Raw genomic sequence first — 17,204 nt, forward strand, 5'->3', positions numbered from 1 at the left:
CATCCATGTTTTCAACATTTGCTTCAAGAAATCAGAGATTATGTTACAAGACTAATTTTGTACTGCCATTCAAAATAGATCATAATTTATACCCAAGAAAAATAATTATTAACTGAGATATTAATTCAGATAGACATTAAAATCTTGTTCTTACAGAGACCTGCGAATCAAAGCCAGCTTTGATAGAGGATGCTGGCCTGATGGGCCAGCCACTGCATGGTCATGTCCACAGCATCATTCCTGAAGAGTGCTCAAGAACTTGGAACAACATTTTAGTGACATTTCTTTTACAACAGGTACGTTACTGAAATGAGATTATTTAAAAGAAAAAAATATCAACAAAGTTATAAATTACACCATCTTCAGCAACAAGTTGGCACTCTCTGTGAATTGTTTTCTAGAAGTTGTTACTCCTTAACCTAAAGCTTTAACCTCATTTTATTGACATTATACTTCACTATGCTCCAGCACTTCAAAGTATACACCACAGATTTATTAAGAAGAGATTCAGAGATCCTAGTCTTCCTAAAAAAAGCTCTGTTTAGTGCAAGTTCAATCACCAGTACTTTTTCTTGACAGCTTACTTCATGCTGGAAGGTGTTTGGACATGTTTTTAAATCAGTGATACCAGAAAGTCAGTTAACCTACTGCTGTATCTGAAGTTGACAAAAATAGTTTTACTCTTTCCTGCTGGCCATGTTTGACAGCATTTTAATAGAAATCATTAAATCCATTATCTGCTTAGGCATATAAAGTACTAACTATTTTATGAACCTATTTCTGATTGTTCTTCATATATTTAGACTGATTACACAGCAACTAAGATTTTAATTGTTTTCTAACCCTGAAGAAAACTCTCAGGAAGACTTAGAAATATCATGTAGCTATTAATTTTAATTATTGTGATTGACTTAATTGACAAGAGTCCTTTTATGGGCAGTGAAAGATGTTAAAGAACTAACAGGAATCTGACTGCTTAAGAGATGTTTTCCAACAGGTATGGAGCAAAAATGGAGCAAAGAACTGAAAATCTGCCGTTAGCTATATCTGCATCAATCAGCAATAATTTCACTGCCATAGCGCATAAATTTATATAAATGTTTGCAAAATGTAGCACATTTGTCTCAAAATAATTTCAACATTTGCCTTTAAAGTACTACTTGTTTTATTAGTCATTTCTACCTAGATTCCACTGCAGTAAGAACTTTTAGTAGAACAGTTCTTGGTTTTGTTGAATAAAACTTTCTAATCTTTTAATCTTTGAGAAGATTAGAGCTTGTAACGACCACCTGATCAGGATGATGAAATTCTACTAGTGCAATTGATTATGAAAAATGCAAAATATAATCAAGCCTTTCCTATTTATAAAAAGTATAAACCCCTCTGCTATTAAAGCCTTTTCAAAAGATTTCTTCTCAGTTGCACAGAAAGGTTATAGATCCTTAAAATTTTAATCAAGAGTAGCAAAAGCAGTAGAAAAGCATTGGCTAACAAGTCAAGAATCCATGTTTCAACTGGTTTTAGAAATCTGAAGTTAAATCAAAATACACATGCTTAAAACATATTATACAAACATTAATTAAGCATTGTATTTGCCACAAACATTATTGTCCAATCTTAATTTACATTACAATATAACAAAGAGGTGTTTTTGAACTGCTGACTGTACATCAGTTGGACATTTAATTTAGGCTACAGATTTATTCACTAGTTAAGGGGGTTAACAATTGCAGATTCCAGTTGCCGAAAATCTATTGCAACACCAAAAAAGAAAATTGTGAACATTTCAAAAATCTGTAGTCCCTTACTACTCTGTTTAAACATTAATTAGAAACAGCAAGAGAAAATCCATGTTCACATCATAAAGTTGTCAGATCATAAAGTCATTATTTCTGTGTACCAACTTAGAATTTAAAACACATCAACTAATCCATACTCATGACTCTTGATACAACACTTAAAAGCTTAATCCTTTAATTTCTCCCATCTCTTTTACTAAATTATGACGTGTTCTGTATTAGATCCCTTGTGAACAAGGACTCAGAGAGTCCGCTTTTACAGCAAGGTTTGAGAAGATGCTAAAAAAGAACTAAAGGCAGTCAGCTGCAAAGAGAGACACTGATCACGGCATCAGACACTGAAAGCTGTTACACCGAATACAGAAGTTCTTCCACCCAGTGTACTTTAGTCAAAGTAGAGCAGATGAAAGGCGCAAAGGAACTCCGGAGTAAAGGTGTGTGGCAATTAAAAAAAAAAAAATCTTTTAGAAGGGCATCTTTTAGAAGGGGGCGGGGATGAGTCCTTTTTCTGGCCGAAGGATGCCCAAACCCCGACAGGTTCGACCAGGCACGTTCACCTCCAGCGAGCACTGCTGCGGCCGGGACCTGCACGCACTTACCGCACTCGCCAGCTCCGCGCCCAGCCAGAGGAGCAGCAGCAGCAGCGCCCTGCGGGAGGCAAAGGGACAGAGTCACGGCGGGCCGGGCGAGCGCGGGGAGGGGGCGGCCGCGCCCGGCACTCACCCTGTGCGCCCCATGGCCCGGGCAGCCCGCGGGCACCGGCACGGCCGGAGGAAGAGGAGGGCCCGCCGCCACTCGGGGCGGGCAGGGCACGGCGCGACCGCTTCGCGGGCTCCTTCCCGGCACGACGGAGCGCCGGGCAGCGGCCGGGCTGGAGCGGCCGGCGCTGCCCGCTCGCTGCTCGCTTCCCGAAGCGGCGCAGCCCCGGCAGGCGCTCGCAGCGTGCCCAGGCAGGAAGTTCGCGCAGTCCCCGCCGAGGCGTCGCACCTGAGCGGGGCCGGATGGGCCGAGACCGAGCCGGGCGAGCCCCGCGCCCGCCGCCCGCCCCTCCGGAGGGGCGACCCGGCACTGGCAACCACCGCTCCCTCACGCACCCACCCCGGCAACTTCCGCTGCAGAAAATAGTCCGGGGTCCAGCTGCCCGCCCGTGGGGGTGCGGGGCGGGGAGAGGCGGCGCCCGCTCTTCGAGCCGACAAAACCGCGGCGCCCGAGGGAAGGGTGGGGGGATCGTGGCCTCCTCGGAGAGGGGCGGTAGCAGCGTGCCCCGCACCGCCCGCCCCCGGAGCGGAGGAATACTGTAGTCCCGGGAGGACTTGAGCCAGGAGGAGCGGGGGAGCGCGGCAGAGGGGCGGGCGCTGGCGTCGGGGCGGCCGGTGCGAGCCGCCTGCAGGAGCCGCGCTGCCCCGCCGGGCTATGCCCGCGCCGCTGGGCCGGCCCCGGAGCTCCTGAGCAGGATGGAGCCGCGGCGCTGGAGCTGCAGCCTGGCCGCCGGCTGCCTGGCGCTGCTGCTGGGGTGCTGGGGGCCGCAGGAGGCGGCGGCGGCGGTGAGTGCGGGGCGCCCTCCTTCTTCTCCTTGGGCGCCCTCCTTCTCCTCGGGCGCCGCGGTCCGTGCCGGGCGCGGTGTGGAGCCTCGCGGGGGGCTTTGGAGCCCCTTGAGGGCTGGCGTGGCTGAAGGTGGCATTCCCCTGACAGGAGCTCGCTGGCTCCTTGCGCGGGCGGGGGTCGGCGGGGCTGGGCCGCGGGAGGGTCTCCCCGGCTCCCGCCGGTGTTGGGGCTCCCGGGCCGAGCCCCGCGGTGCTGCCCCGTCGGACCGGACCGCTCCCGGCGGGCCGCCCGCGCGTCTGGGTTCGCCGGCTGCTCCGGGGAGGAGGGAGTGCGAGGCGGGGGAAGCCCGGGAGGGCTTAGTGTGGGCTCTGAACCCGCTGTTCCTCCAGGACAAAGGAGGAAAGATTTCCCCCCCCCCGCCTTTTCCCCCCCAAAGAACTCCGTGAAGAGGTGTCTGAGCTCTTGCCGCTGAGCCATCACCTGCAGCCGTGAGTAACGCTTGGATGTGGCAGGGAGATGGAGCCATGTGGGCATGGCTCGTCGGAGGACTGTGCCTCGCACTGGGACTTGGTTTTCTCGAGGGTTGTATTTCTGCTTTCTTAAAACTGGAGTGGAAGTGCTAGCGGCGATGGTAAATGTGTGCGGTGTAGTAGAGAGCGGACGGGAGGCGGCCTGGAGGAGACTTTGTGTTTGGAAAAGGGATGCTGCCCGGCTTCCCTGGAGTGGCAGGGCCGTGGGACTGAGAGGTGGGAGAGGTGATCGCTAGCTTCAGGTTTCAGGCTATTTGACTAAGACCTCTAGCTGTTAACAAGTGGTAAAATGATCTAAAGAGGTTTCCACTTTAACCTGCATTAATTTCAGATTTTATAATCTATGTACTTTCTTAACATTTTTTTTAAGTTTACTTGGAAAGTGAAAAAAAAAAATCTAGATTTCTGTTGTTTAGGGTTCCTTTCTAGTTGAAAAGTCATAATGTGTTATGGTAATAGGTGCAGAATATAATTCTGCTACTTCCCCCCCTTCAATTCTGTAGTTAGTGCTGACAAAATCTTATTTGTCCTGAACTCTCCTTTGAAGTGCATTCCTTTACAGTGAAACTTTGTAGACCTTTCATCTACTCTCTGAAAAAGCAAAGACCAGCCATAATATACTTCCTTCCTCTTCCACCCCTCCTTACTGTGCCCAGGTGGGAACCCAAGTGTAAGTGATACTGGTGTGCCAGCAGTGCTCACTGATACGGAGCTGCTCGGCTCCGCGTTGTCTGTGCCACTGGTCCTGGTGCTCTGCTCAGTGAGGCCTCAGCCCAGCCTGCCTGCCAATGCCCCCACCCCAAAGAAGGACCCAGGCAGTCCCACCTACAGGACCTCACTGTTTTAGCAGGTAGGGGTTGAAGATAGGGATATTTGCGTGTATAAATGTGGCCCTTTTCTTTCTTCAGGAAAGTGTCCAAGCAGAGTTCTGTGTGTGCAATTACTGTGAATTTGTGGGGTGTGGGAAGGGACCTGTGGTGACCTTATAGGCAGTCCCCTGCCTTGGGAGAAATGAAGAAGGGAGCAAAACCAGTGGTAGAATTTGTGGTTCTTAACACCACCTTGTGCTGCAGCCTCTCTTTTAGGATTTGCAGTGAGATAAGATAAACTGAAGACCCAAGGGCTAAGTGGGGGCGGGGAAAAGAGAGAGATGTCTCTGTTCCACACTACATAAATCCCGCTGGTCTTTTGTAATATGTTTTTTTCTAATGGTTTCTCAGTACTTCGGTGTTCTGATGATGGTGTTTTAAGTTTCCTGTCATAACGCTAAATATTGCTTGTTAATGGGTATCATTAATTTATTCTACCCATTGTCAGAAAGGGTTGAGTAGATACTGCAGCAGTATGTTTGATACATACAGTCTCTCCTGTGAATTTTGTTTTGGGACCCTGTGTCAGAATCGTCCTCCCAAAAGGACAAATTTGGTCAAATGACTTCAAATCATTCTGGTGTCCTTATTAAAATAATACCTGAAATTGTTATTCAATATCATAATTCACATTTCCAATAAAAAAAGTGTATATTCTGTGCTCCAGATTGTTGTAATAGTGTGTATTGCTATGTGATCAGTTACTAAGTGAGAGAACATAGTTAAGAATCATCTGCCTGTGCCCATCACACAGAAATCCTTGTGATTTATTAAAAAAATCCAAACCAACATTTCATAGTGAAGTAGGGATGGATTTCACTGTTTAAATTTTATTGCTGGGTTTTCACAGCCCACAGTCTACACTTGGTGAGCAGCATATGGATCATGCTTTGCACTCACGTGCAGCCTCATTGTTGATGTAGAGTGAGGCATGCAACTACTGATGAATGGTGTAAAAGTAACTGGGAATTTGAAAATGTGTTTTCTTTTGAATGGGTGAATGAATGAGATGGAAGATGGTTTCATCAATTAGTGAAGTTAGAGTATTTTTTAAAAGTGCGTATTTGTATGCTTTCAGCAGAGGGTATGAGGGCTTTTTCCAATGGACAATTTCAATCACTGCTTAACTGCCTTGCTAGTTTTAATATAAATCCACATACATGTATATAAGCCAATCTTTTATAAGCAGAATTTTTTTCTTCTCCTGGCAGGTTTACACTTGCACTGTGTTATAGAAAAGTGATTGCAAGCTGTGACAGGGAAATCTGTTTAATTAGAGAACATAGATGGACTAGATTCTTCAGTTGTGCTGTCTATGAAACTCACTAGAAGTTAGTGACTGATAATTGGCTTATATTGGAAAAATTTCCCTCATGGCTAAGGCCTAGATTTTTAAAGTGTAAATAGTCTTTGTCAGCCTAAATGTTAGTAAAAATTGAGTAGTGTCTGCAATGTCTTTTTCTTTGCCTTCCATTATAATTCCACTTTGACTAAAAGTATAGGATTGAAAAGAGTTGTTCAAATATGGTAAGGCAAGCTGGTAAGTTGGATATAACTTGTGTTTAGAGAAATAATTATTATTTGTGAAAGTTCTCCAAGTTAGTTGAGATTTCTTTTTTCCTTTCAGAGGTTGCCATATGTAAAAATACATGCTGCCATGTCAGTAATTACAATGTACATGATCAATACAGTTAATTTGATGGTCATCTGTGTTTCTTGTTTGTTCTAATTATTTTATCATGGTGGTGGTTGTTTTTATTTTCCATTTCATAACTGGCAGTGGCTCTTTCTAGTTACAAAAGCTAGGTCTGTAAAAGCAGAAAGTAGTGGAAGCTGGCTTTTAGGATTCAGAAGGTATTTAATCCTGAAATTCTGTAGATGTGTCTTGATTAGTCATGCACAAGATGGGTTTCATAACATCAAGGCTGAAGGCCTCCTGCTTGCAACTTATCATGTCATGTGTTTTGGTTTTGAACTTTTCCATGGCTTTTAGTTGAAGATATATAGTAGAAATTATATCTCAAGTTCTGTTCTAGCATGTACTAAAATGTTGCCATATCCAAGGAATCCTGAATGAAGTAGGATGTAAGAACAATTTAGACCATAACAGAATCTTATATAAAATCACTATGTATTGTTTTCATTTTTTCCACATGATGGAAATAGAATGATATTTCAGTGGGACTTCCTAGGCTTTCATTTTCCTGGTCATGAATGAATAATGTATGCATTGGAACCAATTATTAGTTACCTTTCTTAAAGTAGAAAGGGAAATTTTCCTAAGACAAAATTAGTTAATTTATTTAATAGGAAATGTAAATTTATGCAGTGATTTTTTTCCTACTATGAATAAGCGATGATGCTTACTGTAATGCAATTAGCTGTTGTTGGGTTTACTAGAACATGTGCAAACTTTTCTGTATTATAAAACTACTGAAATCATGAAGGGCATCCCAGCAAATCTAATGTGCATATTTTCAGTCTGGAGCAAAGTACAAGGAAGAACGTGTTTTGCACATGCAGTGAAGATGCATTGTGCATTTTTACCTTTCTTTCACTGAGATGAGAAAGCTTCCTTTTCCAATTGTGCAAACAGTCCACTGATCACCCCAGAACAAGATAGCCAGGCAATGCTCAGGTGCATGTTCTAGGAATGGTATTGCACAAATGCACTGAATAGAAAGTAGCCTCTGCCAGCGGTGATAATACCAGACAAAATTAAAACACTTCTTGCTTGCCTGTTTCATAATGCTGTGTGGAGTCAGTGACATTAAAAACCACTGGGGTGCTTTGAAGTTCCTGCTCAATGCAGTGTTTGGCAATCTGGTGTTGACTGCAGAATTTTTAGTGCTGTAAACCATCTATTCTCAAGAGTACCTGAAATAAAACTTGTTCAAAATATAGAGTACTGATGCAGTTTTAATGATCACTAAGCAGTGTTCTCTACCCTCCCCTGAAAGGCTTGCAGTGCAATTAAACCTTATTAAATATCATTGGTACAGTACAGTGTCTGAAAAAAAAGGCAATGTGCTGAGCATCTTGGGTATGTAGTTGCTAAGTGGGGAGAAAAAGTTTCAATGTGATGTGAAATTGTCATCAGAATAAACCTAGCTGAGATGAAAAGGGTCCTATTTATAAAAAGAAATCTATTGCTTATTTTTTAAAAATTGCTTTGCAATTGACTGAGTCTTTCTTGCAGAGCTTAAGTATTTCTTGGACAACTTGTGAGACACTGTGAGAAGCAAAGACTGCAGGATGTGATCTTAATTTTAAGAGAGATGAATGAAAGGCAATTAGATAATTGCAAAGCTGCATTACAAGTTTTACATTGTAGCTGAAGCCTGTTAATCCTTTACTCTCCCTTCTTCCAGAAGGCATGATGCTGAAACTAATGTATTAGGAGACATACCGTCAGTCTGCTTCAAAAAGACTGATATTGTGTGATTCCTAGTTATGAAACCCTGCCTCTCTTTTTACACGTTTGAGTAGGAGACTGGACTAAATAAACCCAAGGCTCCTTCCAGCTTGAATTATCCTAAAAGTCTAAAATTTTGTGGAAGTACAGTTGTGCTCCTAGGTGTACTTTCTGTTAAGACAATTTTCATATCCAGTAATTAAGAGTTAATCATAATTCATTGAGTTAAATTGCAGATTGCAAGGTATCTGTTTTTTTTTTTAAATTTAGTTTCTACTAGTTAATAAATAATCTCTTGTCAGCATATAGCATTCAGAATTTTAATTTTGTCTTCTACTTTTGTAAAGGTGTCTTATGAAGTGTGTGTTTTTATGTGTATTATTAAATGTGTTTGTATGTGCATTATTCAATGTGTTTGTATGTGTATATGTTATAATGGAACAGAAGAGAAATTGTAATGGCAATATAGACAGTGTTTAGGGGTTTTGGTTTGGGATTATTTTTTTACTTGAGGAGTGTGTGTTAGGAGTTGGAAAGAAAGGGGCTTTAAAGCTATGGATTTCAGCTCACTTGAAGGCTCTTGGTTATTGCAGCTCTGTTGTTGGATTTCTTTGTTCCCTCCCTTTGGAGGGCAAGGGAAATAGTTTAGTCTCTCATCTGTATTTTGTTTCTTTTACCTAATCTCTACAGAGAGTTAAAATATCAGAGTTGAATTTCAATCTCTTCTCTCTCCTAGCACTGTAAAAGGCATATGTGTACAAGACACTGCTGTTTTACTTTTGGTTTAGTTTATTATCTACAGAATGATTTGTTTCATTGAGGTTTAGCTAGACCTGCAGAACTGCCCTGCTCTAGTCTAACATGATGCCAGTGCATACTAGATAAGCTTTGCTGCTGCAGCTCTGCTGAAATCCTGCTTTTCCCTCTCTTTCCTCAACATAAGCCAAGGCTTATTCACTTCCCTGAAGTGAATACAGTGAATGCTAACACAGGTTAGTAAGTCTTTTTGCCAGTGTCTGTATCTGTCAGGCTTTTCTGCTGAAAGGCATTAAACATGTTGGAAAGTGTGTTTATTCAACACCATTAATTTAGATAAAAATATTTATGCTGTACTGCTTCCTAGAGAATTTAGATGCCTTTAGAAACCAGACTTCCACAACCTTTGGTTGCTCCTGAGGTCTGATGTGGCAGACCCCTTCTCCAGGAGGAGCAATGAGCATGGAGGAAATCCTTGGTTGCTGTTGATGTGGTTCACTGGTAAAAAATCAAGACTTTAATCTCCTGACATCTCTTTCTCTACTGCAGTAGTTGTCTGTCCTGCTGTTGTATTTGGAGACCTAGTTCCAATAGATAAGGTCACCTCATTGGCTCTGGTAGAAGAAATAGAGGTTTGGCAGGTCTATTTGGTGCTGTTTCTGCACAGACTCACCTGAGAGCCATGGCAAATATCCAGAGCTGCAGTGGAATGGCTTCAGAACCATTCACTGGAAAGATAAAGCTTCATAGAGACTCTTCAGCTCAGCTTGTTTTAGGAACTACTGCTGTAAGTGACAGAAGTCACAATAGCTTAGTACTTTTGTACAGAAAATGAAACAGAACTATGCACATGTTCCTTTCTATCTTATTTTTCAAGTTGACTGTCTTTATATGGTTACCAGGCTGGACAAAAACATAGAACTTTATTATGCAAAGTATAAAATTTTGTCTTTATCTGGCAACTATAGTGCTAAAGTTAAGTAAACTACAACATTTGTACTGAGAGAAATTGTACTGAGCCCTTGTAATAGTGATGAGTTTTGAATGCTGTTTCAAGTAATTAGCTGGATGTTTGGAAGAATCAGTTACCAATGGGTACTGTGTTTTTTTGCTTGCCTGCAGTGCTGTAGGCTGGCAGTCTTATTTTCCTATTACCAGCTCCTTCATGCTTTTCTTATAGTAGGAGATTTCTACTTTTCTGTCTTAATCTAGAAAGATATGACTGATAAGCCTTAATTTGTATGAAGTAGTAACTTAATTTGTATTATAGTATAAGCAGCATGATGCAAAACTTGTGACTTGGAATCCTTGTACTACTTAAAAGTAGTTAGGGGAAATAAGAAGTGATGATATATACTGGACTTACCTGTATTTCTCCAGTACTCTGCACATATCAAAAACCTACAGTATATTCAGAATAGTTAGTTTTATTTCTGTCTGTTCTGGTTCCTATCTACTCCAACTCCTGCATTCTGTGTGAAAATACAGCAAGCATTAGTTATTAATTACATAAAGCTGTGAAGCTTAGGCAACCATTAATTCTGCAGTTATAGCTGATTTTTTGTAATTCACCATGTTAGCAATGGAAACTTGTCTTCCTTCCTTAGGAAAGATTTTGTTTCGCGAGTCATAAATATATTTCTCTCTAGCATTAGTCTGTACCTGTTAAATGTATCATCAGTTCTTCAAAAGCAAACTTTTCTCTTTATGCACTTAAATGCCCCGGGAATCTGATAGAAAGGAAGAAAATGACCACCCTGAACCATGAACTGCATTCTTTCTACATCTTGAATTAAAGTAGCAATTATTAAAACCCACAATTAAATCGCTTTACTTAAAGCCATGAAAACTAATGTGACTTGCAGGCAAGGCTAGACAAGTCTGCAGCTCCTAGAAATTGTGATGTTCTGACAAGAAATGCCACTGAAAAAAATGTTTGGGTGAAGGAGCTTATGAACTCAGCTTTAGAATCTTTTTAAAATAATCCTTTTTATGAGGCAGTGGGTTTTTTTGAGTCGACTTACTTAGAACCAACCTGTCACACAGAAAGACAGCAGAAACCATTTTTTCTGAAAGGTAATTTCTAGCTGTCATTCAGACAATAGGAATTGACTTCATAATAGAAAATACTTGTTCTGAATTAGTTAGAACACTTCTGTTGTATATTCAACCCTAAAGGGCAAAGCTATTCAGATGGAAAAGGAAGCTTCTGCGCTGAGAAATGAGAATTTATATTTGACCTTGCCATCTCTCTTCATAAGTTCACTGTGTTATCAGAAATGAGGGGAAAAAAAATTGAGATTTCTGCAAAACCATTACTTATTTAGTGACTTAAGAATTTAGCAATATTTAAAATAATAAGGAGAAAATCTAGAGAGAATGAGAAGTTAGCCTGGAGAAAAGGAGACTCAGGGGTGACCTTATCACTCTCTACCTGAAAGGTGGCTGTAGTCAGGTGGGGCTCAGTCTCTTCTTGCAGGCAACAACTGACAGAACGAGAGGACAGCTGAAACTGTACCAAGGGAAGTTTAGGTTAGATGTTAGAAAGAAATTCTTCACTGAAAGAATGATTGGGCAATGGAATCATCTGCCCTGGAGGTGTTTAAAAAAAGACTGGACACGGCACTCAGTGCTGTGGTTTAGTTGATGGTGAGGTGCTAGGTAGATCATGGGTTGGACTAGATGATCTTAAAGGTCTTTTCCAACCTAGTTCATTCTGTGATTCTGTAAGTTGCAAAGCTTGAGTGTGTTTAATTTTGGTAGTTTAACTTCCAGTATTCATTTGGGACCTTTTCTAATAGGGAAGGTAGTGCCATGAAATTTGCTAGAAGGCTGTGCCCAGGGTCTGCCCAGATACACAGTGAAAACATCCATGCAGAAGTTGGTATTTGTCTGGGTGGAAATGATTTTTTAATTCTGATTGAAGGAAGAGTATATACATAATTTTATTTCGTTTCTGAGCCAGAATGCTGATGGAAACCTCTTGGCAATAGAATGAATGACACTCCTGTATCAGCAGAAAGTAATTTTTCTGTTCTAGAATCTTTAATATTCTTAAAGCAGTGGCAATAATAAAGTGTTAAAACATCTCTATCTAATATATGAATTTTTGTATCCTAAGTAAACCTAGAAAACTTCTTCATGCTTGGATGAGAAGATGCTTGTTGGCAGGTCTAGTCATGCTCAGGAAATGTGTATTTTCAGGACATGGGTATACTGTACCCAAAAATCAGAGTAATGAAACAGGCCTCTTTAAAGAACCTTAGATTGCAGATATGCTGCAAAAGTAATTGTGGTGGAAGAGCATGGTCTGTTATAGAAATATAATGGAAATAGTAGTACTTTTTTTTTCCTGTATTTTTAAACAGTTGGACTAAGCAGATGTGTTTAACATAACAAGCCCATTAATCTGAGATGTATTTTTCTAAATTGTAGTGTAAGCTTTTCAGTAGCTATTTTTGTCTTGATAGCAGAAAGAGGAGGTAAGAAAAGGGCACATGGTGTGACTCTTGGGAATGGTGCTAAGCATGGTCAGGAGCTGGACTTGATGATTCTTGAGGGTCCCTTCCAACTCTGTGACTCTGAATATGCTGATCGTTTTGGTAGAAAATTACTTAAAGCAACAAGGATGACCTTAAGCTTTCTGGTGGTGTTCAGGAGTGTAGTGTCAGTTGCTAAAAGAATCAATACAGAAGGTGAATATTTAAAGTGTAAAGATGAGTTTTCTGAAGGAAATCATTAGAAACTGATAATGAAGAGACAAGGTGTAACAAACTTACCAGAACCCTCATTCCCAGTCCTCCTGTTCTGCTGGGGGGTAGGAGTGAAGAAATTGAAAGCGAAGTTAACCTGGGAAGAAGTATGGCAGGAGCAAGGTGTTGGAAGGTCCTTTTTTTTTGTATTTCTCATTACCCTACGCTGACTTTCAATTGGTAATAAAATTTATTTCTCTGAGTCTGTTTTACTTGTGATGCTAATTGCTGAATTATCTCTCCATATGCTTGTCTTGGCTCAGGAACCTTTTGCTATGTTTTTTCTTTCCTGTCCAGGTAAGGAATAATAGTGGAACTTGGGGGCACATGGCACCCACCACATTGTTGGATTTAACATCCTGAAAGTTTTACTTAGGTGTAGATAACAAAATTAAGAAGAGGTGATGTTCCAAGCTAATTTATTGTAGGATTATAGTAAAATTTAGGCTGGAAGCATAATCCTTCTGTTCTGGAATCTAGATTTGGTGACCTCTTGCTGACTTTGAATTTCTGTTTATTGCTCAAATAGTTGCAGTCTAAAAGGACATTGAAACACTATCTTCTATTCCAAACCTTGCTTATTGTAGGAATAATGTTAAAACTTGGTGGGAAAGCTCCTAATTCAAAATTTGCAGTTAACTTACTGATTACTGTGGGATGCAGAGCATGTGTCAAACTTGAAGCAGGTTATTTTCTTTTCATATGTTTGGCTGCAAATAGCACTTGTGGAAGTCGGTATACTCCCTAAAATGGGATGCCTGAGGGAATACTTTCCCTTAGAGAAAGTGACTTTATTTTGGAGTGAGTACAAGTGCCAGGGGCTGTTTCTTACTCCTGCCAAGCTTCAGATTGAACTGCATCTCAAGTTTTAATAATACTCGAATGCTGTTTCTTATGAATGGATCTCCTTACTTTTAATTATTGTGCTGGGGTGTTGGAACCATATGTGATCTCTCCTTGCTTACCTGCCCCCACCTCCACCCTTTTTAAAACTGACAGTATTTTAGTGTGATGTTGCAAGGAAGACAGCTCACCGACATCCTCGGACCTGGTCAGAGAATCACTGCAAGGAGATAATTCAGGTTGCATATTGTCAACTTGCTACTGGGGAGCCCCCAGAATGTGACTCTGAATAAAATCAATTGCTGACAAAAGCAATAATGTAAATTTACAAGTATTGAAGTGAGAAGCTCAGTGCTGCTACTGAAGATTTCCTCCCTCCCCTTTTGTTTCCCTCTGAAACAAAAATACAGTGTCTTTCCTGTCCCTCTGTACCTTCTTTCTCTAGCACTGATGAGTTTACTTTTGCCTGTCCTGTAATTGATACAGTGTTAATGCTTTCAAAATTTTGTTGGCTTTTTAATGTTTTATTTAAAGATATAATCTATGGCCCTTTCAACTACTTCATTGCATGGGTTCAATTTTTTTTAATGTAGCAAATCTCTGAAAAATGTGACTTAATTCCTGAGACTTGCCTTCTGTTTCATGATGATCAGTGCAATCTGAATGCAATGATTCTCAGGATAATGTAATTTGTAGCCTCTAGATGTAATTTCTCTGGTGTAAGGGAGTGGAATCTTTTTCTTCTAATCAAAGTTGAGTATCAAATTCCAAGATCTGCATGTGCTAGATAGAATGTTCTACTAGCACTAGCTTGGGGCTATCTTACAGCAATTTAAAGGCAATAAAATACATTCAGGCCCCCTTTTGGTTTTTTCCCTGTAAGATAGTCTGGGAAATTACTGTTGTGATTCTCCATTCACCATAAGGTCACTCCTTTATAGGAAGGTGCATTTTGCACAGAAGTACCTCACTTGAAGTGGCAGGTGCTCTAAGGAGCCCTAACCTGCTGCTATAGCACATAACCAGTGCTTAAGTGAATGAACTTGAGAGGCTGACACTGAGGGTACTCCATTTCTGCTGAAGTTCAACGTGTGAGTTTCTGGACAGGCATCTGAGACCTCTCACTAAATATTCAACTTTTATCAGCTTTAAGGATTTCTGAACCCATGTGGATAAAAGGGTCTCCCATCTCCTCAGATCCTGATGTTCCATTCTTTTACGAGTGCCTCTGACTTGCCGGGTTAGGAGAATTGTTTGGTCTTCATTGCTTCTTTGTTTAGCTAGGCCCTCTTCAGTGCCCCTTTTTAAACTGATTACCTGGGGCTGGAGAGTAGCTCCCTGTTAGCATTGAGCACCACAGAGAAAGTGCTGCCTGTAGTGCTCTCTTCAGGTGTTAAAGTGCACACATAGTGTGCTGCTGCCACAGGCATAAACAAATGATAAAACAGCTCAAACTAGAAGAACCTTGAAGCTATGATACTTGGTCCAAGAACTGAAGGAGAATAGAGCTGATAATCACCTCCACCACAAATAAAAAAAATCCCCCAGACACCCACCAAGCCTTAAAGTGAGTTAGGTCTTGTTCTGGCAGTTAAGAGGGTGTGGACTTCTTCAGATAACATCTCAGTGCAATATCACTCTGCACAGCCTCTATTCTTTTTAGCATGTATATTTGCTTAATCTTTGGTATTAATTTAGTGCTCTTGGTAGTTTCAAAATAGACCAGAATGGAGTTAGATTAATCTGAAATGCTATTCTATTTTGCCTCCTTTCTCCAAGGAAGAAATGGGTTTCTGTTCTTGTGAGGTCTGCTTCATGCTCTTGACACCTGAAAGTGCAGTTGTCAGTGACAAATGTCTGACCTCTGTTAACAGGACTCTGGAACTGAAGCTTCTTCTATTGCATGTTATATGGACAAGGGTGAGGAACAGGACATTTTCCAGGGAATGGTTGTGTCTTTATTCCATTTCTTTAACTGGGAAAGGAGTAAAAGCAGAGTGCCAGAATGACTGGTGCTATGAGTGTGCAATACTTGGCTTGCAAGCATATCTGAGACTTAGAAGCCTAACTGACCGTTTGGTCTAGGTTTGTGTTACATTTGGACATGGTTATAGAAAGTGGCAACATCTAACACCTGTCACATGGGAAAGGTCCTAAATGACTACTAAATCTTAACCTGTAATGAGTACCATATGGCACTTCTTATTTGCAGCTGGAAAAAATCAGGAAGCCCCAAGAGGCTGGTGATTAGAGACTTGTGTGTAAAATAAAAGTAAAACTGAGACTTCCTGAAAAGTCAAGTGGCTTACTGTATCCTGCCACTGACTGACTGCCAGGTGCTCCATGTGGGTGTCTCAGGGATGGTGTGAGATGTGTAGCGATGGAGGCATGCTTAAAACTAACCATTCCTCTAATTTACTTGTTTAGGGGTTCACTTATAGTCTGTATAAAAGTTAGAAGATGGCTTGCATTCAGAGTTCAGCATTTAGAACTGAAATGAGCAGTGTAGACTGCCTGCAGAGGTGGTATGAAATTTATGCATTCCCAAACTGCAAAGCCAACCAGAGTTACTTTGTTTAGGATGTTTCTCTAGATATGCTGTATATTTAGAGGTTCATGCAGCTGCAGTGCTTGCTGAAGGAAATGAATGTGGTGTTTGGCATCTGTCAGTTCATTAATGTGGAGATGGAGTGGGTTGAGAAGGCCACCTGGTAGTTTACATTCTGGTTTAGTGCTCTTAGCTTGCATGTTTACCAAGAGGTGTACCTGCCAAATCTAAACATAGATGCTTTGTAAGATGCTGCCTCTGGATGGCAGCATAAAGATAGCACTTCAAAGTTGCTGTTAAAGGAATTTTTTTCCAATTCATACAGTCTGATGTGGAGCTGCCTGGAAATTCATGTTCATTAGGCCAGAAGTATTTGGCCTCTCAGGTCTCTTCAATTGTAGCTTTGATATGCTTGTGAGAAGGGCAAGGGAGCTTATCTGATTATTTTACTTTCTGTGTCTCATTCAGTAAAATATACTGTACTGAAGCCCATTCTGTGTTGTAAGACTAATAGACTGCAGAAACCTTAGGGTTTTCAGAAGTGGTGAGAACTGTCCATGTCCTTTTCCTCACCTACACTTGAGTGCAAGGCTGGCAGTGCCCCTTAAAGCAGAGGGCAACAATCATTTTTGAAGATGGAAGACTGTGTAGAAAGTAGGAGTGAACTACTGTGATTTGTAAAGGCTAACTGTTCCTTAAACTTTGTACTTCAAGTTTCTGCCTAATGTTTCTTCATGTTCTGAAGAGTTATCAGCCTCAGCCTTCTTAAACCCAAGTATTGAGAAAGGGGGTAAAGAGTTAGATGCCCAGCTGGGCTCTTCTACTTTGTCTTCTGGTTCAGGGGTCAGATACAGAGAAATTGTCACATTTTGATACCTCCTGTCCTGAATGGGTGAGTAATTGCAGTCTGGGGATTAATCAAAGCTGTTCAAGTTTTGGGGTGTTCATTCAGTAAAGAGTCCTTGACTCCAAAAGTTGCCTGTAGTTAGACTGGTCTATGGGAAGATCTGTTGCTGCAAATATTGCCATTATTTTAACTAGAAGCTTCTGTGAAAGATATTCTTTATGAAAAACTGTATGTTAAAGAACCATAATAGTTAAGTTTAAAGCAATAAATTCCATATTGTTTCAGTACAAGGTACAGGCA

At 41.2% G+C, this 17,204-nt stretch overlaps 2 protein-coding genes across 3 annotated transcripts in view; one reads left to right on the plus strand and one right to left on the minus strand.

Annotated features, from left to right (window-relative positions):
* COL4A6 (collagen type IV alpha 6 chain) overlaps positions 1-3,014 on the minus strand; it is a 112,836-nt gene extending 109,822 nt beyond the window's left edge. For both annotated transcript variants that reach the window (XR_014952476.1, XM_077786549.2), the window contains exons 1-2: positions 2,523-3,014; positions 2,399-2,447 (exon numbers count right to left, since the gene is read on the minus strand). Coding sequence is in view for 1 of the 2 variants with exons in the window: in XM_077786549.2 (XP_077642675.2) it covers positions 2,399-2,447; positions 2,523-2,536 (63 nt within the window). In the remaining variant the exon portion in view is untranslated. The remainder of the gene's footprint in view (positions 1-2,398; positions 2,448-2,522) is intronic.
* A 120-nt stretch (positions 3,015-3,134) lies between these two features.
* The window catches only part of COL4A5 (collagen type IV alpha 5 chain), a 72,698-nt gene continuing 58,628 nt past the window's right edge, over positions 3,135-17,204 (plus strand). Inside the window, exon 1 of the mRNA XM_085570883.1 lies at positions 3,135-3,343. Coding sequence (XP_085427009.1) covers positions 3,254-3,343 — 90 coding nt within the window. The 5' untranslated portion in view covers positions 3,135-3,253. The remainder of the gene's footprint in view (positions 3,344-17,204) is intronic.

This window comes from Lonchura striata, chromosome 4A (genome assembly GCF_050655825.1).
Source record: "Lonchura striata isolate lonStrDom1 chromosome 4A, ASM5065582v1, whole genome shotgun sequence".
In the NCBI taxonomy this organism is placed as follows: domain Eukaryota; kingdom Metazoa; phylum Chordata; class Aves; order Passeriformes; family Estrildidae; genus Lonchura; species Lonchura striata.